Source organism: Hetaerina americana, unplaced genomic scaffold (assembly GCF_022747635.1).
Source record: "Hetaerina americana unplaced genomic scaffold, ioHetAmer1.1.p SCAF_1, whole genome shotgun sequence".
NCBI lineage: Eukaryota > Metazoa > Arthropoda > Insecta > Odonata > Calopterygidae > Hetaerina > Hetaerina americana.
Genome location: NW_027286069.1, coordinates 44449535 through 44476061, shown reverse-complemented (window position 1 = coordinate 44476061; position 26527 = coordinate 44449535). Strand labels below are relative to the sequence as shown.

The following is a 26527-nucleotide window of genomic DNA, read 5'->3' as shown; positions in this document are numbered from 1 at the left end:
TATAGTTCCAAAGCACTCATATTTATTTTCAAAAATGCACTCATAATAGCTACCTGAGCTAATTAAAATTCAGAGTATAGCTAAATTTAACTTTTGATTGTAATATAAATGGGTTGAAAACTATCCTAGAAAATAAATGTATACTTTCTATTCTGCATGGAGTAATTTTTTTTCCCAAAACACTATCACATCAGGCAATACAGCATAAATTTATGGCAGTCTCTTCATTTGAGCAATCTTTGCTCAAATGAAGATATTTCTCTTACCATTGTGAATTCTCCTCCAGCTAGGTACTCATTATATTCTTGGTCACCCACTAACTTGAGAGAAAAACTGGTATGATGTGGAAATAGATACGTATTTAGAATATTTGCTCAGTAATGAGGTCTTACATTTTGATACTGAAATTTGGTCTTGCTATAGTGGTGTAATCAGTTGCCTTTGTATGGTTCCTGGTAGGAAATGCCAAAGAGGCATCTGCTCGCTACAGAATCTCTCTCACAATTGATATTTAGTTCACAGGAAGGACGAAACGGTGAATGCATTTGATTTACGAATGCAGGGCGGACTACCGGTCACGCTTGGTTACACTTGAACGAGCCGCTCTGCCGAAAGGGCGGGGGGAGGTTGTGGAGGGCTGTTCCGGCGGAAATAAACGCGTAAGTTGAGAAATTTCATATTCTCTCAAATGCTCTAAGTGGCGACGAACCTAGTGGCCAGCCGCCGTACTATTCACGAGAGTTCATCGGAGAACAAAATCACGCGGGATATGTTCAATTTATGAATCGTTATTTAGTGTGTCGAACAGTGTTCTAGATGTGGTCGGTCGGTTTTCATTTGGAGAGAACAAACATAGTGTTTTATCACTGCCTATTTTTCGAGGAAAATGCTCGTAACATGCATTCCGAAATTACATCCATGTTTAGCTTCAAGAATGTGACCCTGATCTAGCAGATTAGAATGCATATCTGATGAATAAATAACTAATCTAATGCCTCGTTTAAGCCGTTCAGGGGTTCAAAGGTTCAGGGCGCTCAAAATTTGCATATAAACATTATTAAAATTTCATTTTCCTAAAGTGATAGGAAAAAATGTCGACAATGGAACACTTCTGTCCAATTTTAGTTTCAACCGCATATTTTTTTTCGAAAGACAGTTCATATATTTTTTCAACAACTTTGACACAGTAGTCCACGAACTGAATTAGGAGGACGGAACACTTAATTTGACGAAGAGCGAGGGTTTGGTGCCAGGTGGCGACCCATGGATTCGGGGCTTGACTTCCTAGGAATATTAGAGGGTATTCGAGGAGTTTTGTATCCTTTCTCGTTCATTTTGCGAATATTTCCAATCCCTTAGAACTAGCTTCATTTCCAAGTAGCGTTTGACATAATACGCGGGCGTTGGACCCATGACATGCATTTCAGCATAAATATCTCATTTTGGGTGGAGTATTATACATGGCCGCTCCGAGCCTATTGGGCGCCTTTGTGCAAAGGTATGTTAAGCGTCCGGGAAATGGGTTGGGTGTCTTTGAGTGGCGTTCAACCTGCATAAAAAACGTCCTATGTGGATGAACAGGTGAAAACAGGCTCATGACTTCAACTACGGAAGTAGAAGAGCGAATCAACCCAGCACGGCGTTCAGCTGATTCCGCTTCTTACCCTTCTAATCCCCGATGAAAGCAATGAAGCATTCACTATACGCACCTTTGCATGACCTGCAGACCTCCTCTCTTAAACGAAGGCTTAACATTCGGCCGGGAAATTATCTGCCAACAGCTACATCTCGATTTACCTGCCTGTAAACAGTTTACTCTCCCCATTTTTCTGTTTCATCACAGCCACGTCAGCTTCGCATCGTGAGCAGGGGGGCCTGTTGAACGGAACTTGGTATTTTTTGATAGAGTGGAATATTTGTGATGTTTTTTCTCAAAGGAGGTATGGCGGAAGATTGTGATACGAAAGAGACAGTTGTGATAAAATGGTAGACAGCCTTTGAACCAATTGCCGGAAAACTTATTTTTATGGTATGGAGATCACTTCAACACTATATCGCTCAACTCCCTGTCGGTTACGTTTTCAGGAAAGATGATTAGACTATGGTATCTTTTCGGAATACATTGAAATGATTCTCGAGTCACCCTGGGACAGTTTATATCGCTACTAGAGTTTGAAATCGATATGACTGTTCGTACTATCGAGCGGGATTTATTCCTACATTTTAAAAGGGAGTTCCTCGCAGTGTGAAAGTCATATGTCAATGTTTTTCGACATTGGGTACAACTGTAATAAGATGGCCACGTGAGTTCGTTGATCATAGAACCCTATTACCGAGAATTTTGCATCGAATCCGTCTCGCTGAATGGGATTGTTTCATGCCACGATCGGTGTGGTACGAACGGGGTGGAGTTGAGGTTGTAGTAGTGGCACATGGCGATTTCTCAACCATAGCTTTTAAACTTAGAATACAGGCCTTTGAGCGGCGGCTTTCACCATCCTCTTCAGTATACTGAAACCAAAACTCCTCATCAAAATTTACTGTTTATGTTACTGATTCCGATTAAACCTTAGTTTGAATTATAAAAGTAATCGTAACCTGATCAACACCATTTATCAATACTATTACGCTGCACATTCTCAAGGCGAATTTCGGGCATCTCTCTCGGGGAAGGGATCGATTATCCTTCTTTAGGTGGCATCTCAAGATTCCTCAGGTACAATTATTCTTTCTATACTACTCCTCAAACAATTCTGTAGGTAGGTGATTAAAATTGAGCAAATATGTTCTAGTATAAAAATGCTTAAGTTTTTTACCGATCGAATTACACTTGAACTTTTTTTATCATTAAATATTGTAAACTTTGGTATTTTCAGAATTTGAAAATCATCATAATTAACTGTTTTTCAGAATAATGACCTTAAATCTTCTATGCTTCAATAAAAATATTAACAAGTGCGGAATAATACCAATGCTGTTAATCTCACTCGACTCATTCGATTCAGCAGCCAAAAACTCTTCAAAAGTCAAAAAGTTTCGCTAATTAATTCGCTTGATAGCAAATATTTCCTCTACACTCGTTGGCAATACTATAAAAGACCCTGAATGAAACTTTCAAGAAAAAAATATGATCGGGGTAAATTTCATCATTTCGCAATGCCTTCGAATGGAGTTGTCATATCATTTTGTCTTATTATTTTCATTTTTCATATTTCATTATCATATTCTTAAAATACGTCAACTCTCCCATTTTTTTGTGCATGGCCAGTTGTATCATAATTATAGCAAACGAATGCAATTCTCGTAAAATTAATATTTTTTTACTGATATTTCCCGGTATAATTCTAAACATGCTCTTAAGTAAGTAAATATATTGTTGGGCTATTTCCTCCGTTGCTGTACGAATATTTTTAATGTAAGGGCTGGATCGATGATTGAATCTTAAACATAGAATCATTAGTTCACTTATACATAACAGTGAAAACCAGTGGGCGTGGATTTTGACAGACGTGGGCAGATGTTGCTGACAAATGGAATGGTAATCTAGTGAAACACTACTTAGAGGATGAGGCAAAATAAGAAATACAAGCGAGGGCTCATTGATAAGAGTGACTTATAGGTCACGTATTCCTTTGAACTTTTAACGCCATCTTCGTCATCCAGAAGAGCAAGAAATTTTATTAAAAAAACATGATCATGAATTTACTCTTATCAACGAAAGCTAATAAATGTATATTGTTTTACCCAAGCTCAGAGTAGTGACTCACTAGATCCAATTTAACTTTTCCCATTTTCCTCTATCTCCATTCTTGTTTTCGTAGTTTTGTACGATGGATATTGTAATGCAATAAAACTGTGATTTTTTGCAGCGATTGTACCTGATGATGATGATGCATAGGCATTAAAATGTGCTGAATGGGTTAAATTGTTGAGGAAAATTACAATTTCATTGTTTCACAATATGGTCCAAAAATTAGAGCCTGTCACTACTACGCAAGGGAGATGTTGACTGTATTCCACACGCATTGATGAAGTCAAATCAATCAAACTTGGGTCGAGCTCAATTCTAAATCTGAAGGCGTAGTAAATTCATTGAATAAGCCCTTTCACGCCCTCTCACATCGATTTTCTTCAGAGTATTCGTTAGACTTCTTTCCTCTCCCTTCTCTCTTCTTCTCCATTGGTTACATGTTCTCACCATGTAATATTAATCATTCTCTTGCACTACAATGCTTCCATTTCCATGGCTTCCAATCTTCTCTTTTCCGCTCTTGTTAATACCCACTAATCACAAAGGAGAGATGCTCCAGATGTGTTTTAATGAAGTTTGTTTTGTTTGTCGTTAGAGATAACTTAATTGCAGGCACAAGGAATGCCCGAAGTAGTAATTTTTCTATATTTTATGCATTACGAAGATAAATATATTTTCTCTCAAATATAGTTTCAACGAATAATTAAATTAGATACTTCACGTGTGGGCCAGATGTCGCAGTATTTTTTAACGTCCCTGAAACGTTTGAAGAAGAATTTAGTGAGTTGAAAGTTGCACTGTCAATGCAAGAATGTGGAAAGGGGAAAGGTCATTTCTTGAATGTTGTAAGAATTTCCTTACGGCAAGTTTCAAATGAGAAATGCACACAGTGACTCCTCCCTGAATTAAATAACATTTGCATTTTTTGTGAAAAATGTGAGTGAAATTCGTGTTTTTTCTAGTTTGTTCAAAATATACTAATGGGCAAATAAGCATACCGAGATGGAATGGAAAAACTATTGAATAGTGTTAATTAAACGATTTTGGTTGCAAGAGTGTGATTGTTGCGGTGCCACTGGTGTACCTATCCTAGCTCAGTTCTTTTAGTAACTAAGCTTATTATTCATCTCCTTTGCTTAAGAATTCTTGATTTTCGGTTGTGGAAGCACTGAGCTATTTATTATTATATCCTAATATTGATGATATTCGAGTCACCATCTTGTTAGTTAACAATATGTGGGCTCGTCACTCCTGGCTTTCGGGTGAGAATGGCTCAGGGTGACTCCCAGCAGTATTTACGTGCAATCAGCCTCACGGACTCCAGAAGAAATATGAACTGCGTTTCACTGAGGGATTCTAACGGTGTTGGGAGACATTTTCCAGAATGTCCTCAAATATTTTTCTTAGGAAATAGTGCGGTTGAATGACGTCATCCGGAGAGTTTTAAAAACACTGAGCCATGTCCATAAGGTTTTAATTTAATTATGGGCGGTCAACTATTCGGTCTAAATATCTTCTTAAAAGGTGCGAGTATAAAGCTTCCTTTACGTTTAAATATATTAAGGAAAAATTGATGAAAAATTTTGCTAATTTTCTTGACGTTTACTTTAATTTATGATTCAGTTTAAATTTTAAAATGTTATATCAATCAATTTTTCTGCGCTTATATTTCGAGGTCTTCCTTAATGGGATGAACTGGATTGATTTACAATACCAATACGGAATAACAGGTTATACCTGAGAGGTTAAAGAGGCCATGTTATAGGGCTAAAGAATATGTTTAATGTTACTCTCGGCATATGAAATCACACTTTCACTGATCATTTTCTCTATGCTACAATTTCCACAAACTTTCAGCTCCTCAGATTTATATCGTGCCAGATCCTTAAACCACCCACACAAAATTCCATGAATTCTGTTGGCCATGCAGATAAATATTGGTTCTCACCCCATTCGCTGAGCTCATTATGCAAAATTCATGCCTTTCCGGTCGGCGCCACATCTCCTGTAACCACGCCCTACCACAGTGTCAAACGTGGGGTATTATTTGTGGGACACTACATGATATTATTTAATGCGACCTATATAAACATTCGTCCAAAATTATGACACTAAAATGCCACGGTTCAAGGGGAAAGATTAAGGGTTGCCTCCTAAGTCTGTTTTACAGTGAGATAACCTTCCTGGTCTGAACAGCATTAATTAGGGGTCGCGGGAGCAATTGGAGCAGGAGGGTCACGCAGGTCACTCCTCCCTGCACTCTCTATATATCCTTCATTGCAGCGTGGGTTGACAATCAGCATGCATTACCAGCAGTAAAATGAAAAGCAAAAGGATATAGAGCACTCACTAATTCTAATTAGAGGGGCATCCTGCAAGGAAGCATGCTAGGACCTTACCGTGAAGTGAATAAGAGGGCCTTCTGTCTCCACTCTCGGACCTGAGTCTCAGAAGGTAATGTATCACTCTGGCGTGCGCTCTCAGTCCGGTTAGTTGATCTTCGAGGCTCTGAAGTCGGTCGGCCAGGACAATGGAGATGTCTCCACTGGAATAAGAAACGCGCCCGGTGAGAAAGCAAATTGGTCACGGGGTTGGAGCTGATTTAATAGGAAAAGGGACTATGGGGAACGGAATATTTTCGTCGTATTTTACAGGCTATTTAATTGATTAAGTATGACAGAGAGCTTGTATTAAAGGAATTTTAGGCATGGGGAAAGATTTAAATTAATGGGTGGCTTAGTACAGAGAGTTAATCAGTGATGACTTTGCCATTGAATTGTTTCTCGGTATTTTTCTATTAAACTGCTTTGGGGAAATTATCGATCAGCGACGAGAAGTTGGAACTGATTAATGAAGTTCTATGGGTTTCTACGCCCAGTGGCATAATTTTCAAATTTTCATGCCAGCATGTGTTCGCCAAAATTATAAAAACCATATTTACGGGGCGATATACATAAGGCGATAATGAACTACATTAACGTATAAACGTAAACCCAATCTAGTCTCCCATACTGTTTTTTTGTTTCACATAAAAATTAAAAACGTTTTTACCTTAGTAACGAAGCGTTAGTAACTGTAATTTAGAGCAAGAGGAAATGAAACTGTGTTTTCCCCCAACGTGAAAGAGAACAACAATTACGAATATTTTCAAATTTAGAGTAGATTTTATTCATAATTTGTGTTTTCGTTTTTTTTCAGTGTGCTCCTGAAAACTTATTTATAATTTCATCAGTGCTCATAATTATATTTCAAATACATTTATTAAAGATATGAAATGCTGATATGCATTGAACTGTACTTTTCCCCTCCAACAACATGGATGTTTCTTTTGTTAACGCCATAAGCAAATGACCCATTTTCCAACTAGTGTAGCATTTTATTACATTTAGGAGTTATAAAATGTGTGATAATTCATCATAAAACGCTCATAAAACATGCATGATGGCGTTTGAACTCTTTTTCATCTTCCAATTCAGCGGTTGCTGTGGCAAATTAAAATTATTAGGAACACTCGCCGAATAAGGGACGTATTTTTAAAATGTTTATCGCCCAACCAATCAGTCTGACTGAAGAACTATATTTGGAACGGGTAAAGCCAGTAATGAGAGATATAGGTGGAGCACAATGATCTAATAGCAGTTGGGTGGGGTATTTATTTGTTTCCTAGTGAGCAATCGTCCCAATGAGAATTCTACCTACTGCTGAAATGGTTAAGAAAGAAATGGCGATTTGTGGCATTGTGGAATCGTCCACCGCTTACTTGGGGAAATAAATTAGAATTCGAAATAACTCAACTAAGATCAAAACTATCTGGATACAATTAGGAGTTAAGCATTTGGAAGATTATTCAAACATGAACTAAAAAATTAAAAATCAAGGTAGTAGCATAATAGTAAATTTAATGCACTCATGAATGAAACACAATTACACAGCTGTTATTCTTCCAGAGGCAAAGTTAAAATTTTCATCTAATTCCACCAATGTATTTTTAAAATCGAATCCTAAGTTTAACCTTCGCGATTATTGCGTGTTTTTGAGCGCATTAAACCCTATAATTTTAAGTCGATTTTAGTCGCACACCAAGGCTTCGAAGATGCATTGAAGAAATGCTCTGGAAATGACATGTCAATGCAAGACTTCGCAGGTATTCTGCAAAGATGATATCAGGTAATCCGACGGATAAGACCGTGAACATTGCACGGGTGCATCGCACAGTTTGTAGGATTTGAATAAGTAAATGCAACTCGCCTGTAAGCACTGGTTTCTTGCTCTGCTTGAGCGTTTTCCGGGTGACTGAGGGCTGATTCGACAAGTACCCTCTCCAGAGAATATCCCCTTATTTTCGTCGCTATGCGACCCAACTCCAGTTCCAGATGGTGCTTTATTGGATCAAACGAGGTCTGGGTAATCGTTTGAGGCCCGATGAGACTTACACTTGCCGAATAACACTGGAAAGAGAAGTGCGGATTATTGTTCACAGAATGAATAATAGAGACAACAAGCAATATTAATTGTACTGAATGATACCTCCATTAACATTATTTTTAAATTCTAAGCTACTCAAGGAATGCTACGATTATCAACGCTACAATGAGCACATATTTTCGCAGAGATGGGGGCAAAGTTATTGGTGCTAATTAAGACTTAGATCCATAATGATGATGATCTGATTGCAGACAGCTGCGATAAAATTAAAATTATGTAACACATGCTTATTAATTACATTGATTAGAAATGATATTTCAAATGAACATTACTCAATAACTTTATAGTAAAGTATGCAGCATTTGTTATCATCGCTTTCTGACTTTTTTGATAACATATGACCAGATTTACCTGTGGCCTCATTCTCTGATGTTTAGTTTGAATGCTTTATATAAGACTTTTGTATTTTTATGAGAAAGTAGTGTGGTATAGAAGTAGTACACATTATTTCTCAAGTAATCACTGAGTTCATTAAATCACATGAGGAAAACCGATGCCTCGTCATGTGAACCTACCTCTGTCGTGTGTGTTTGATATCAACCACCATTACATTTGTTACGAGCGGTCATTGGACACATGATTTAAAGATAATTTTGCATTTTCACTGTAGGAATCAGATACACTGTGCAGAAGCATGGGCGCCTTGTAAATAATATGCTAGATTGATAGCCTTTTTCACTAAATCATCTACCAAATGGCGGATCGATAATATCAATATTATCCTATTCCTCGCCACACTGTGGCGGGGAAATAGCCTGACGGATCGAAAATATTTTACGTACAAATAAAATGTACCAGTCACAACTCTCAAAGATAGTGAGAGTAAATTTCTGTTACTTTTAGCTGATATCTGACTAGCAAGCTCAAATGGCAACGATCAGTTAAATGTTTATATATTCATGAACCACATTAATTCGAAATCAGAAAAAACCTTTTAGGTTTTTTATCCAAGGATAGTCAATCGAAATTATATCTATGTGCGCCTGGTACCAGCTAATCAGCGTTAAGGATCATCACATCAAGGATGGGCAAAAAATAAAGAGAAAGGTTCCAAATTGCATTCGACGTGGCTAAATTTCCGTGAGCGTCCATTCCTGTTGTGGCTATTTCCACAGGAAGGTATTCTCCATTTTGTTTGCAATGCATAAGACTGCATCATTTAATGACTGCATCCTTTAATCTTTTTGTGTCCTTTCATAGAACTTATAATAAACTGGGAATTTTGACAAGGAGATCAGGTGATTAGGAAGGACTGAAGGAAATGAATGGTTTTAACCGAGCAACACCTTCACCTAACTGTTCCTCAGGAGGCACGCGTGGTATTAAGAATCAAAAAGTAGTCATTTCCAAGCAGGCCACTTCCTATCTTCCGTCTCCCTCTTGCATAGCACTTACAGATATTAGGAAGGCAGCATGGGGGCGGGAATGGAGGAGATGTTTACTCTCCGGAAATGGGAAAAGAGCACGTATTGAAGGAGGGGAGAAGGAGATTAATTGGAATGGATCGGCAAAAAAGGGACTTCGAGAGGGAGAGGCGTGGGGAACAACGGAAATGAGTCTGTGCATTAGAGAAAACCTAGTGCATTAGGGCGATGTAAGGAGGATCCACCGGCGATAGCATGGTTTAGACGTGATCGAAGTGACAGGGAGAGCATGTATACTGAGAAAGAGTGGGAGTGAATTCCCTCAGCGCTCATGATCAGAAACCCACTCGGATACAGGGAACATGTGCCAATGCACATACTCACCCCTTTGCCCCTCACACGCCAAATGTTCTCATACGAGAGTTTCAGACTACGCTGGTTCCGACAAGAAATCATTTATTTCATATCAGAGTAAGATAATTTAAAAAATCATAATTATGCAATTGAAATTTAAATAATTAATTAGTAGCAATGAAACTTTGTTGGTACGTGGAGAATATTTTAAGGTTTCATCGCCTTACCGACGCCATTTTGAAAGCTGTTCTTCTAGTTAGTTTAAGGCTGATTTTTTATCAAGAACAAAAAAATGAAGAGCTGGTTTTGACAGAAGGCAGCGAAGATATTGAACTGATGAATTTAAGCCTAAAAAATTGAAAGAGATTTGTAGTTAGGGAATCAGAATCGGCGAAATATGGAAATAATTTTCGAAGGAAATAATTCGTAGAAAAACCAGGTGAGAAGAACATAGTCTGGATGTAAGGAAGAACTTCATTTTCAATATCTCCGCGATATTAAGGCGTGGACATTGACTGCAGTAAAAGAGAGGATTGGAAGCATCAGAGATGTGTAAGAGGAGAATGGTGAAGATGAAACGGATGAAACTAATAACAAAGAGATGGAGAAGCAAAAGCTCAATGAGAACTCCGGAAAGAAAAAAGGGGTGACCTTATCGGACACATTTTTGGGACACCCGTGTCTGATGTAGACAGCCGCTGAGGTGAAAGTAAACGGGAGAAACTAAACCGGTTAGAACTCTATGGAATTTAAAAGCCACAAGAATAATGCCTATGTTTTTAAAATATTTTTTAGGTATGAAATATCTATGGGTTAATTAAAACATGTTTAGTGGTCTTTGGTTAATTATGGTAATAGTTTAACATTTTGGAGCACGCCAAATATGTTTCGGAATGCAGATATGATCTCTGGTGCAATTAAATGAATATGAGAAAACAATGGTGTACATGCTCGCTCCTAAACTGCGTGGCACTCAATCTCCATATCTGTTATGATCCAAGCAGGGGAACCTAGCACTTGGCAATGCATGTATGCAATGATCATTGATCTTAAACAACTATTTCACTTAAAATCAATGACAATAAGGAGACTTGATACTCTTTTTACTCTTTCACGGTTTATTTTTTTTTAAATTGCAGACAGTCCTTAATCACTTGAAAATTTAGAAACCCTCATTTTCTCATTATCAGTTTCACATTTCCATCAAATGGCCATTTGAAATAATGAATCCCTCTCCTGTGAACGGAACACCGATAATGCTCGAAAGCGACTTAAAATTAATAGGTAATTTGAAGGGCTTAAACTGTTCCAATAACCTGTAATTTACATGTGAAACTTAAGTAATTTATCGAAAACGCGGTTCAAAAAATGCTTCTGATATATCATCACATTTATCACCTTTAATGTATGGAATTTAAATGATAATTGATGATTCCTACATTCTCCAATGATTAAACGTAAGTCAGGTTTCACAAAGCTGAAATATCCGAGTAATTAATAACAATTTAAAAAAATTAATTTGTCATAGTAAGTTGTAATTGAGACATTTTGCATATCTTTGCATTTTCGGAAATGAAATAGCATGATGCATTTCTTATGTATTCATGTATTTGGAATATGGAGTTGCTTTAAGAATTATTTGGCAAAAACCGGAAAGTGTGCTTACAAATGTTTGTAATTCACATCAACCAATTTTCGAACGATGCAGATGAATACAGCAGGAGCCTAAGTAATGACGTATGTTTTTCCGATAATTAAAACCAAAAAAGTATACCTTAGAGTTAAAATTGTGAATCATTTGCATCAATATCTTAAATGCTTGATATAATTCATGTGCTGATGAAATTGTTCAATTCTCGCAATAGTCATTTAGGCATCCCATTATACCTCATAATTAGACAAATGAGGTTGGCGAATGCTTTCGGTAATTATTTAACGTGCAATTAGCTACACCAATTCGATGAATAAGTGTTGACAGTGCAACGTGCACACTTGTAGTAACAATACCTACTTGTACATGAAGATTCCAGGGTGTGTGAACAATTTAATTACTCCATTACAATTAAATCATGCTGAAATGAAGATGAAATGTTTTTCCCTGTTTTTATAGCCGTACTTATGGAGTTTAGATCGAACATAATTATTACTTAGGATTGTTTTCGAAACACCTGCTTTGCTTTTTACCAGTTTCTTCACTCTAGAGGCCCGTGTTGCAACCATTGTCTATCAGTCATATACTATACGATTTATGTTTACTGAATGTTTGTCATTTTTATCATCTTATTTCCTACGAATTATTCTCTTTTTACCTGAACTGATTAGAAATTTCAAACTGCCTTTTTTTTGCAGTTACCCTTCACAAATAAAAGTAGAAACTTTCCCTTGCTTCAAATTCCATCCATAGGGCTGATAAAAGCCAAAAGATTTTATGCGAATCAAATAAAATGCAGTAACACCTTTAATTGTTCACGACTCCAACGTTAAGTGTGTCATACGTACACCTGGAGTTATGCGTATGGGACGAAAAATTATGGTTTTCTATATTCATGCACAGATGACCGATCTACCTGTTTAAAGCCAAATACGTGTTTCAAAGACATTTTAAAAGTTTTTCATTTAGCATATAATTCCAATGAAGCGAGAATGCCCTAAACTCTAAAAGATGATGAATAATTTTCTTTGGATTTAACTGAAGCACTCGATCATTATTTTATATGCAAAAGGATTTAAAAAAATGAAAACCTTAATACACATACTCATTGGTGTTGTTACTCGGAGAAATGATAAAAGGATAGTCTGTCCTTATTCTCAACATGAAGGCTATTTTATAGAAGGAAAAAGCTGTCTTTATTGGCCACGGTTGTTACAAATCGCGAATTCAGATTTTGCTATCGCAAGACGAAATTAATTACTTAAATCTTAATTCCCCTAGCTGTGCGGCTTCACGCCGTTGAGCAACATTTTATTTCGGAAGCGACGTGGTGCCCCAAACGGGCCATGTATTCACGTGCGTGATTTCAGCCGCCTGGAAGCCCTACATATGCCTCCTCCGTTCCGCCCAGGGCTCTTCTCTTTCTTCGCTCTCCTCTTCGGCAGAGTGGATTCCTCGGTCACAAGGAGGGAACGTAGGAAGGAGGGTTTATAACTTACAATGTCATGGAAGTTTGGGATTCAGCTGGTTTTGTTGAAGTAACGTTTAATTTCACAATTGAAGACCAAATTTCACAAGTCAACACTCGAATTATAAAGTGCAAGCCGTCATACAAGTGTGTGGCCGGGAATACCTAAATTCGGTCATTCTTATTTTCAGGAATGTGGCAATTACATTTTTAATAATATGTAATTGCAAAAGTTTAGATTTTATTTTTGAGGCAATTGTGATAGAAAGATGGATGACTACCATATCGCTGCATCACAAATGTTTGTGTTTGACCTTATTGAAGTGACAATGAACAGCTGAGTGCCGGAAAAAATTAATATTTAAGTACGTCAAGCTGGAAGTCTATTTCTCTGATTTTATCAGAGTATTTCAATTGAATCGTGGGGTCATAATCATTTGAGAAATAACTTCAAACTTCTTTTCATCATCAATGGATATGAATAATGGGCTTGATTTGACGAAGGAGTAACCTATTTACGTGTTGTCTCATGTATACATTCTCATACATGCCTTATATACACAGGCTAAAGAGCATTATGTCAAGTCATTGTAGTTTTTTAGTTTTAATTAGACTTACTTTTGCTTCCTCTCGGTGTGGCACTTCTTTGCTCGATCCTATCGTTCGATCTTCATCACCCTCCCATAGCACAACGTTTCCATTGCTTCCGACCTTCTCTACAGTTGTTTTGTCCTTGCATCACTACCGTAGGAAATCACGCTCCATTAATATGTTTTAATGAAGTGTACCTTTACTTCTAGACATGTGCTTTGAGCTGTTAGGAGACTTTTCTTCTGTCTGAGTAGAGTAAGTAGAATGGCCTATTTGCCTGGTCTATTCTGCTAAGTCCTACTTTCTATTTATATCACTCCTGATTCTGCTAATTGGAATTATTTTCTTCTAAAGGTCTGCCCGTCTGTTTTTTCTAGTAGAGTACTTGTTATGTAAAATTCCTCTATTTATCACCTTTATTGTTAGTTATGCTCCCTTTGAAAATGCAAGAGTCCTTTTTTGATTTCACCAAATAAATCTGTAGAATTTATCTTTCAATCGTAAATTTTTCTGGCAAATCTGTTTTCATCTTTGAAATTGACGTATTTATCGCTAATATATAATTACCACTTTCTTCGACGTGCCCCAAATATATTGGATTCCAATTTCTAAATAATGTAAATTGTCACCGCGTATTCGCTATCTCACGGCATTCACACATTTAATGAAATTTATATTCCATATGATGCTCACATTTTCTTGCATGTATGCCTCTGAAGACACATGAAAAAATAGACGAAACTCACTAGGCATTTCCGAATTCCGCGTATGTAGTCTGACTTAGTCATACATTTGTTATCTGTCCATAAAACCTTCATTATTGGCCGAATAGGAATACTATTAAATAGATGTCCCCCTTTATTAGTTTTTATAATAGATTAATACATTACACCCTAGTAACTCGATGTTTATGGTCTATTAGATCTTATTGAGATGCACAATTCAATTAGAGAAATCATCGAGGAAATGTGAAATACAAATTTCTATTTTCTCCCTGGCAACATTTAAATGCGTTTTTAAAATTTTTTTAATTTTTCATTTTTTGTTGTAAATGCATGACAGGGATGAGGAATAAAGGATAAAATAAGGCAAGACCACCGATGGTTGATGCAAAATTTGATACTTGATATTTGGTATAAAGTAGGGGAAAAAAATTAAATTTCCAAATTTCAATCCTAAAAGCCGGGCGATTTGATTTTTTTGTAATAAGCTTTTGGAAAATCAGAAAGTTTTTATACAATAAATGTTATTTTGTTTAATCACTACACTTTTGAATATTTTGCATGTGGCGCAACAAAGCAAGCGTCATCATCTGAAGTACTTCTGGATATGCGCCCAATAATTGATTGGTTTACATTAGAAGATTCATGGCAAATAATTGGCAAATATAAGCTCCTTAAGAGCAATAAGGATAAAAAGAAGAATTATTGGCAATGGGGCAGTATGAAAGGAAAGTTTTTTATCGGCGAAATACTGAATGGAAATCCAGAAAATAAATACATTCATTTGTGTTGTCATAACTTTGTTAGATTATCGCTATTAAACTAATTTTATAAATGAGAGTCTCACCCGAAATGCTATACTTTTATGTTTCACGATAACTTATTGGATATCTCATGAGGATTCAACAAATAAATTTTCCCAATAAAGGCTCTTTCCGTATACTTATCTTATTTTTATCGTATTAACATGAATTGTCAAGTAATTAGTCGTAAACGTACCATCTATGCGCAAATGGTAACATTTTACTAATTTAATCAGTGAGATTAAGTTTATTGTATTTTTGGCGGAATTAGGTTAGGTCAGTAGTAATAGAGTTCGCAGGGATCATTTCAGTTACGGTCCGATTGTTGACTAGCCGAGTCATTATAACCGTTACGGCTCCCAATTTTCTCGGAAAAACCTTCCCGAGTAGTTTTCCTTAATCATGAAAGAGGAAGCACGAAAAATGCTATAATTCTGTTATCGAGGGAGACGTGAATCTATTTAGATACCCACAGGAATGTACTTAAGAAAACACATTTACCACATTCGACACTTCTCACGGCCTGGAAAAACAAAAATATCCAGGGAAAGATTCAGACTTGTTCGTCAACTGTTTCGTAGATAAGTTGTCATCGTATAGAGAGTTCATTGCCGGACGGGAGCCGGCTATGAGCCGGCGTATCTATGTGCGTGGAATGTGTGGGCTCTCGGTAATCTGTGAAGGACACTTCGAGAACAGTGGACGAATCTTCGTCGAAATCGTGCCAAACTCCAACAGCGCAGGGCTCCAATGGTCTCCAGCTCCCTTAATCCTTTGCCCCAATTACTCACATCCCTTAAAAGGCGTAAATGACCTCTGCAACTGATGGTCTTCCAACAATAACTGCCCAAATCCGAAAGTTAGTGTTGGTGGACCGAGAAAAGGTGAGGAAACGGGCCGAATTTAACGGTGCAATTGTCGGCGTGTTTATCTTTTGAATACCAAACGTTCGGAAGAAACTCACACCGCCGAAAACGAGTTTGGCAAGTAAGTAGCTCGGAATTATGTTCTCCCTGGGGCGTTTTCCCTCCCGGGAGCAAGTGATCACGTTTTTCTTTTCCCCATTGGCTTCACCGTTCTATGGCGAGAATGATACTAATATTTTTGTAATGTTAATTAGCATATGCAAGAGCTGTTGAATAAAAAATGGGAGCGTATTAGAAAATTATTCTTTTTGAGGAGGAATAGGCTTCAGATGGTGAGGGCGATAAGAGACTGGATTTATCATTCTTTGTTGAATTTTTGTATGTTACGCACTGACTTATCAAATCAAGGGCCCGTATTCAATTCAATGTAACCAGAGGTGTTATATTCCACAGTAGAGATGCTGTTAGGATGACAGTCTACTTTGAGTAATGCCACATTTCGAAGATGGACTACATACATACCCTTCACAATGTTCCCTTTCGGAGGAGGTAAATTCAAAAAGCTTGGCTTTATGGTATTTTAGGGGAATTAATGTCTTCTGCTCATTTTCGCTTTAATAGCCTCTCTTTGCATACCACTTTCTCCTCTCTCACATTCCTGCATTGTTTCATTCACGTTCATTTCTTCCCAAGATTCCCAACATAAGGTTGGCCTACCACAAAATATTTTCATTACAATTAGACTAAAACTGACAGGTTTGTCTCCGATTGTTGTATCCGACCGGTATCTAAGTATGTGATGCAAAGCGACTCATTAAACCCGCGCCTTTCATGAGAATCACTAATATGAAAAATTGAGCAACTTATCTTATATGAATCGGTCGCATAGTTTTTTGTTTTCAGTCATGTTCTAGAAAATTTGGGGGAGAATATTTAGATGAAAACCGCAAAAATAAATAAAATGAGGAAATAAGGAATACAAATAAAGGAAGTTTTATTTAAAATACAAGGTGATAAAAATCATTCTTATTATAAAATAAAATCTAATTAACAATGTTTTCGTGTTCCAAACTTGTGTGAATTTTAAAATCTCTGTACTTGGAAAATCCAACTAATAAATGTAAAGAAAATAATTGCATATTAAGCTAGGTCTAAAGTTCACATTAAAAAATTATAATTGGAATTATGCTTACTAGATACTCCTTGAACTAAAAGTTTCTTTCTTGTACTTTTAACCAAATACCAACTGGGTTAGTTTACTATTTTTCTGTATCTGTTGTAGGATCTATGGTAGAGGGCTGATAAGATTTTGTTTAATTTAAAAGATAATCATGACAGGATTTTAAAGCAGATGCGATTCCATTTTCGTGGAGCTGAATTTCCTAAATTGCTGGATTAGAATTTTTGATAAAAACTTCAACCTTTTTGTAATTAAATTAGTTCGCGAGTGAACAAAATTTTTTCCGGTGTCCTCATCGCCACTCGTATGAGTGGGAAGGAAATTCGAGTCCGACAATTCCGGTAGTTGACGTCGGTGTATTCGTGACATTTTATTAGATGGGATACTGCTGATTTCTAGAATAGCTATTTGTAATAATGACAAAAAGATTTTACATTTGTGACTTTAAGTCGAATAAATAATATACAGTTATTAAATAACAATAATTACACGGGAATACAAAAATACCATTCAAAGAAACACTATCAGGTAAGGGGTTTGAATAATTTTTAGCTATTCTTGCTGCAAAACGCTGACGGCATTCATCCTCATTAGACATTAATAAATAGCTAAGCACATTTCTTCATGGACTTTATATTTAAAAATGAGGTGGTGTTAACGTCGTGGATCAACTGAGAAAAAATCGGATATTGAATGTACTTAATCCTGCTCATTCGCCTGAGGTGGTACTTTCCGGATGTATCAAAGAGATTATCAGGTTAATCCGACCCATTTACTTCAGCAATTAGCCTCACTGTCCGCATTTCACCAAATCCGAACCCCTTTACCTTTTTCACCCGATAATTAACTAACCTGATCCTTAACGGCGGTGCTCCAGAAATACTATCGCTAGCGTCTTCGTGACAGCTGAAGGGAGCCAGCATGGGCTTTGTGTTAGAAATCTAATTGGGAACTACTATGGCCGCTACTCCATGATTCTTTCAAGTTGGGAAGATTTAATCACCAAAGAAGAACAAAAGTTTTTACATCCTAGAATGATACGAAGGTAGTTGTGAGTGTTCCGGAACAATAATTACTGTTTCTCTTGTTCAGAATCATCCAGCGGTTTTTTCGTATTAATGAATAATTTTTTTACGAGTGTGTCTTACGGCGTGGTGCAGAATATGTTCACCTGACATGTAAATCGAATATTTGAAAAGTGTGACTCAAGTTTCTAGTGTCCTGTGAAACATGATCCTTCGTAATTGAAGCTAGACATTTTTTTCTTAGAATTGAATAAATTGCGATCCCATTGCCACAGAAATAAAGGAACTTAACCGAACAAAATTCCCGACAAATCTAATTCAAATTCAGGAGTGATTTAGAGTGCAACATAATTAATTTAAAATTATCCCAAAAGCTGCAAGCAATGAAAAAATCGAAAATTCTTTCACCCTGTACACCACCATTTCCAGACCGTATCTTTCCTTCATAATTGACTGCTGCTCTATTAAAACAGCGTGTAGTGTGCATAGCAAGAATTCACAAATGCCATTCTTTTTCAGATTTAACAAAAGTAAATAAATGGTGCCATGGTATATAATGCCTTGTTGTATTATATACTATGTTGCGAATGCTTTTGCAGATGGAATTCATTATTATAAGGCCTCATTTCTCGCTGCTTCATTTGCGAATTTTTTGCTCGAGAATAAATAATATAAAGATTATTTAAGTAGAACTCCGACGCATGTTATAGGGGAGAACGTGAGAATGAAGCGAAAGAGATGGATTTCAATGAAAATTTTGTAAAACATATGGTGATATCTTTCTATTTTGTTTCTCGATTAATTATTTCATGCCCTCAGTTTGATGTTTTGGTTTGTTCCTGATTTATATCAAAGACTTTCTAAAGGAGTTTAATATTTCCCAAACTTTGTTGAAGAAGCATGACGGCCTTGAGAGTGATAGGTATTTTAATTGCGGTCTTATATTATTCAAAAAAAGGTAAGGGATATATTACGACAGTCTCATAGCGTTTCAAGAAAGAACGTGATTAGTGTTACTTTTAGTTGCAATTATCCCCAAGATTACCCACTCTTTATCCAAGGGGACGCCGATAAACTACGTACATGCTATAGGATGTATAGGGAAGGTTCATGAGTGATAACTCTGCAGATAATTAATTTTCATAGTAACTATTACTAAGAAATAACCGAGATATTCGATCAAATTTATTCTTCATATTAATTGATTCTAATGTGTATTACGTTATCAATTACAGCCATTAAGGATAATTTATTTTCTTTCAGGAAGCCGTAAATCGAAGTAACTCGCTGTGTGGAGAAGATAGTGGCTCGTAGTGTGATTGAGTTCATTCATTCGAAAGGTCACAGTGCCCAGCAAACCCACGATGGAATGATGGCCACTTATGGCAATGATAGCCCGTCACATGATACAGTTGTGAGGTGGAGAGGGAATTTCTAAACTGGCCACATGTCCCTCATAGACGATCTTAGAAGTGGAAGACCATCACGCATAGACGATGCTGCCACAGTGAAGAAAGTGGAAGAATTTATCTATTAGACCGAGGAGCAACAATCCAAATGGTCATGAATGAGGCTGATCATCGTTAGGCAGTGAGTGGAAAATTATTCACGTAGAACTGCCCATGTCGAAGGTGTCAGCACGATGGGTTCTACGACTACTGACTCCTTTTCCGAAGCAAACAGGGCGAGACCTGCAATCGCGACCATGGCGCGACCGGCAATCAAAGCGATATGGCTTTGAAATTTTGACGCATCTGCTCTTTTCTCCCGATCTCGCCCCAAGCGATTTTTTCTTGCTCCCAGATATCAAAAACCATGCGGAGTCGGAGCTTAGACAACAATAATGACGTCATTCAAGAAGTGGAACAATGGTTTTCGACGCAATCTGCTGAATTCTACAATGATGGCCTCCGAAAGGTCAAGAAACATAAGAGAAATTCATAACTCTGGATGATAACTATGTAGATAAATCTTAAGAATAACAAATAAAAATGAATTTTCTACCTCGATTGTTTTTAGTAACAATTAAAAGTTAACGATACCCCACCGTGTAAGTGATTTTCACAAACATGTTCTTTCAGTTAAGATTTTGGGACCAGTAACAATGAATGTTAGGAAGGAGAGGAATACGGTATGCTTAATGTACCAGAATAAACATAACATTATCTACGTCTGAAATAAGGCATACGTTGGTATGTACGAGTATTATCGACATTTTAGATAATTGACATATACATCTAAGAAAAAATATTTATCAAGGGCAGATATTGTGTAAATATTAAAAATAATGACAATTTAATAGAGTATTTGTTGCAGTCATCAAATGTTGTGCCATTTTCCATGTTAGACTTCCATGAATGAGAATTTTCTGTTCACTGGCTTGTAAGACACCCTTTTTATGATAAATTAATCGAAAGTTGTAAGGTCATAAAAATTTCTACCCTCTTTTCGTTAACTTTGTCGATGAAATTTCTATTTCCTAACCGAGAAACATTTCTTACGTTTTACAATTGCCGAGACATCGCGTGATAACCACTCAGATAATATAAAACTCACTTTTACTCTTCCTTTAAGTTAGGTAGCTTTTTCGTATGAATTGAAATGCTATAACTCATGATAACAAAATCGTTCGATGCACCATCAGAGTAATTTGGGAATAACTCAAGTAAAACATGCAGTAATCAAACAAATTAGCATTAAGCTCATGTTTATGACAAACATCCTGAAATCTATTTGGATAAATAGAGCTTAATTTTGAATTTAATTATTTCTCAATACTGATATGGGTCAAATATGGGAAAACTCGTAAGTTATTAATTGGAATGTGTTTCAAGGATAGAGCTCAATTATCTTGTACTAGAACTCGTTTAAGCGCTAAAATATTTTCAAAACTACGCACAATTTGCAAAACAAAAGTTTTCTCTTCTAGCTATTTTCACAAATTGACGATTTAAAATAAAAAGTAGCTAGTTTGAAAGGAATGCTTCTTGCCATCTCATATCTACAAAAAATGACTTTTGGTTGGCCTCGACGATTTCGGGCAATTATAATTAAGTTAATTAATAATAATCCCTGATTGAGTAGCTAAAAAGTCACTTGTCCATTCCAAATTGATAATTATGAATATCAGCAGCTTGAAAATGATATATTTCGAAGTATATACCAATTTCTCAAGTTTCGATGAGTATACGCAATGGGCTCCGGAAACTTGGATTCTCTCAGTGGTTTGCTAAAAAAATAATTTCTTTCTAGGCAATGAAAGCCAGACTGAAATTTTGGGCCATTTCACCAAAATAAAGATTTTCTTAGGATACAAAAAACCGTGGGAAGAGGAGCGCATCTGGGTCGCAACGACTATCTTGGTAACCCAAGCTAGATCGAAGCACGTACTACAAGATTAGTATCTTGGGTCATCCACCTTAGAAAAAATAGAACCTGCCTCCGAAATTTGCTGAAAAAGTAGGTCAATTTGTGTCAAACAGACGAATTGATATGCTAATTATCTCGGGAATAACTCAAAACGGAACGAATTCCAAATACTACCATTTCACATTCTTCAAAATGATTACCACTGGCGACTTATGATATTAGCTAAAAATAATTGAAGAAAGCAAATTGTTTAACTAAGGTAGCTTACATCACTCTTAGCTCCTTTGCCAGTAAGGATGTAATTTCATTAAATTATTTGAGTACAACTTACCTATCACTTCTGTACAGAATATATTAAAAATCAAGTATATTAATTTTTTGTTCTAAAGACCATTATTCAAATAATTTCTACAACTAACCAATTGCAACACATAAAATAGAATACCATTGCATTCCATACTCGTTCACACTATCTAACAGCAAAGGTAATGAAACAACATACAAAAACATTGTTAAGACGTTACTTCATCTTGAAGTGCGGAGTGGTGTGTAAATGTGAACAGGAAAAAATTGAATTACACTAAATAACATGATATTCTTCAAGAGAAATCCACTCTATACTCTCCAATAAAACCTAAATATTTAGTGGATGTATCGAAATTTATGAGTCGAGGTAGTCGGGTTTGACATGCACTGGCGTAGCAACCACTAATTCTAATTTTAGACCGTATTATTTTATTCTCAATCACGAAAAATTCTTGATAAGAATCTCGTCTCTTGTATGAATTTTACAGTAGTAATTGAATTTCTTACGTAGGTTAAATAATGTGATATAAAATTTACCGTTGAAGCACCTCAAACAAAATCCACCACTTGAACACGACATTATGGCTTATATTTAAGCCTGTTAGAATTTTTAGGTTCTGCAATACATCAGAACATTTTAAACGATTATGCTTTTACTTAAGTGAAAACAAAACAACGACGCATTCGGTTTAAGCCCTAGGAGAGGGATTTTAGATCCACCGGGATATACCGGGAGGCGTGATGGGTGGACTTTCCGGGGGAAAGAATCAGATTTTTTGTGATACTAGTACAATTAATTTGAGAATAACAAAATCGACCATTAATTTTCAGAGTCGAACGAATACAAGAGAAGTCATATGTTACGTAGATTATGATGATTTATAGTAGTGATTATTATTATTTATTATATGGTAATAAGTCATTCTTTAAACAACGAAATGCACATTTTCGTGAAATTCGTATTAAAGAATATCTTTGTGGTCCTGTCACAGCAAAATACTTCACTATAAACCGTATGACGATCAGTATTGTATAAGAATAGTTTACATATTATGGGTACACAGGCAAATGAAACTTTTTTAACGTTAAAGTAACGATTTTTAAGAATGCGAAGATGGTGCAAAACTTCACTGTTACTCATGCGATTACTCAAATCAACTCAGTGTCATGTTTCATTGTGGAGCGCATTCCAGCAGAGCTGTTGAGAGGAGGAAATTCAATAGAAATCCCCGGGATTCGATTATATCGGACTTAAATTTAAAGAAAAAGGACCCTCTTGTTGCCCTTACATACCACATAACATAAATTATAAGCGGCAATGCCAAAAGTACGTCTAAAGAAACTCCTCGGATGACGCCTCAACGAAACATCAAATACACGGTTTCTTCCATTACTTTCCTTTGAAAAATTTAATTCGTAATTCCGTGACTGCATCTTAAGTTTAATGTTATCAGAGGGATAATCAGGCATACCAGCAACAATTGGTGTATCTGGATCGTAGAAGTGTGAACGCAAGGAATTTAAAAATCGGTTTATCAATGTGCGGATTCGATCCGAATAATACGGTTACGAGCAGCCGACAACCTTACTCCATCCATAGATTACTTCACATCTATCAAATTATCGATCTAAGTTTCCCGATGTAACTCACTTTGTCAGGTTGTACATCTCAATGAAGCAGCTTTAGCGTTCTCCCGTCATACTGGCACCAATGATTTCCACTCACGTGCAACGACACTGCTGGCGATAACCGTGAAGTCCTTGGTTAGGGGAACTCTTTCGTTACGCCATGGATTCCGCTGAGCTGAGCGGATTATTATTTCGTCAGTCGATTCCCATTGTTGATACCTGGTTACGTCTCGCTGCCTTCCGCTCCTCTTTTTTGTAGTCCTGACGCACTCGTTTTTCAATGCGGTCGCGAGATCATGAAAGCAAATTGACGCCGCTGAGGGGCAAATGTTGTTGCTCTTTTAACGAAGATGATTTTTGATGATACAGTCATTTCACCAGCGTCACAGAGGTAATAATAATGCGATATTAGAATCTTCAGCCTCATTTTCTGTCTCTTTCCCCTTTTTTCGCCTTATTTTGCGTCAATTGTTTCGCTTAATCAATTAGAAAGCATTTGTTCAAATAATAAATTGGTATCAATGGATGAAAGCAGTAAAAAGACTGGAAAATTCTAAGGTAACTGACTTCGCTTAGACGAATAAACCATCCACTCTAAACCGTGATGCCACAGCTTGACCATATATTATCTTGCGTTCCTCGGTTTACATTGCTAGTCAGGATGGGGGCTTATATTTGATATGAAATGTGATAATTATATAATTATTCTCTCGAAATAAAGTCATATTAGTGCGAAAATATTTCATATCACTACAGCTCTGAAGAATTGGCAGAAAGATCCAGTCTTTACTGATAACTTTCATAGCCACTTTCCCATTTAAAAATAAGAAAATAAAAACAAAGTCACATAGCTTGTATTTTCTATTCTGAAAAATAATTATCTGAAACTTTTGGACTTACACTTATTTGTTCAAAATAGGTTTCTCAAAAAAATTATGGCGTGTGCTTTGCTTTCATCAGCGCCCTTCTCAATACGAATGTAAATATCAAAAGGTTCTCTGCGTTATGAAATTCTTAAATAGATTCGCTCTACACTTTTGTGAAGTCAGAATACATACTATATACACGTATATTTCACAATAGCGTTCCAAATAAACAAATGACAAGGGTTGCAGGTAAAATTGGAGAGGGATCATGCTGGAGTAAGGAATAAAGAAATATATTGAGGAAGGGGATTTTTTAATAATTTTCTCTCTAAATATCTCTCTGGAAAAGGAGATCCTATTTCTTTAAGTACTGGTACCTAATTGTTACTGTTATTCGCAGTCTACCGTTTAACGTAGGCTTTATGTGGACATAGACTGAACACCACCACATTACTCAACTTCACCTAGCAAGGCAGAACTTGACACCCTACACTATTATAAACATGTCTTCAATTTCTCATACATTCTACCTCCCTTCATTTACCCCGATATATGCCTATCCTTTTCCTCCCCCTAATTCGCTTGACTAACGATATCCTTTCCATCACAGTCTCCAGGAATTCAACACCTATCAAAATGCTTTGCATCTCATTTATATTCGTGGTTCTATCAGCGGGCATAAGTTAAGGTGTGAATAATTAATTGACGCTCGGGAATGAATCGCCTTCTCTAATTAAGAGTTTTTAGCCTAGCGCTAAATCTAGTGATTATAGCTCAATTAGGTATAATGACCTTGAAAAAGATGAATTACGGTTTGAATGGCGGTACACTAATTCCAGTAATAAGGATCATCATCAAGATCAAAGATATAAATAACTCGGGGAATCATAGACCTAAATGCAATGCAATGAAGTCATTTCAAATTCGAAATAGATCATTTATACGATGAGGTGGGGCTAAATCATGAAATTCAATCGGCTTGGTTCTTTGAGCTATTCTTTTGTCTTCGATTGGTGTGTGAGGGCGTGATCCCTCTCAATCGGGGGCGTGACTCTTTTGATGTTCAATGAGGAAAAAGCACCCGCAATATCATCCATAAATTGTCTGTTAAAAAGAAATAAAATGTCCTTTTCTGGGTGCAGTCGATGATGATACACGCAGGAACAACTTCGCTTGTTAATCAATATTAAGGATATGCAGAAAGAATGGGTCATATGATCGAAATGAACTAATATCAAAGGACGACATGCATAATATTCCACGAGTAGTGGGGCTACTTGCCTAAGAGTAAGGGATGAGAGCAAGAATGTATTAGGTTAACTAATACGTATTTCAATACCATTCTGTGAAATTTCCCTTCCTTCTCCCACCATTTTGGACATTTATCGTTCGGGCAGTTTTAGAAAAGAAAAATTCACGATATTCTTCACTCTGATTAATGCCGCGCTCATTATCAATACTTAAGTAATGAAAGAATACATAGCCAGTAAGGGAAACCTCAGAATTAAATAAATCTTTAATAGGTGAACAACAATAATAACAGTTGCAGGCGAAGTTTCCTCTGCTGATTAGCGTTTTCAAAATTTAACATAAAAATCAATTGATTCTCAATTGTTTTCTCTTGTTCCCCTTACATAACTTTGGATATATTATATATATATATATATATATATATATATATATATATATATATATATATATATATATATATATATATATATAGATGATTTCGTCGACGTAACACGGAAGTGCCGAATAATAAATTGGACAGCAACAAACAATATAGAAACCATAAAAAGATCACTCACACGTTATTTCTTGATCATTTCGACGGAATTCTGCTCCGTCGTCATCGGAAGATAGAGAAGTAATGACTGCTGGAATAGGAGAGGGGAAGGGTGCGAGAGAAAGGGAAGGAGGCCAGGGGAAGGTGAGAACGGGAGGCGGAGGAGGGGTGAGAGGAATGTTTGGGGAGAGGAAAGGGAGAGGAGAGGCTAGAGGGGAGCGGAGATAGGGAAGGAGAGAGAGGGAGGAGGTGGAATTGACACAAGATCGGAAAAGAAAACAATCTGCTCACCGCAACTATTGTAACATCTG

The 26527-nt window shown here is 36.6% G+C and overlaps 1 protein-coding gene across 3 annotated transcripts in view; it reads right to left on the bottom strand.

Moving 5' to 3' along the window:
* The window catches only part of LOC139701279 (uncharacterized), a 51140-nt gene that overhangs the window by 11974 nt on the left and 12639 nt on the right, over positions 1-26527 (bottom strand). For 2 of the 3 annotated variants that reach the window (XM_071599759.1, XM_071599765.1), the window contains exons 2-3: positions 8000-8199; positions 6151-6296 (exon numbers count right to left, since the gene is read on the bottom strand). In XM_071599759.1, the coding sequence (XP_071455860.1) occupies positions 6151-6296; positions 8000-8199 (346 nt within the window). Of the gene's footprint in view, positions 1-266; positions 486-6150; positions 6297-7999; positions 8200-26527 lie in introns of those variants that run through there. The other variant, XM_071582449.1, reaches the window with a different exon arrangement.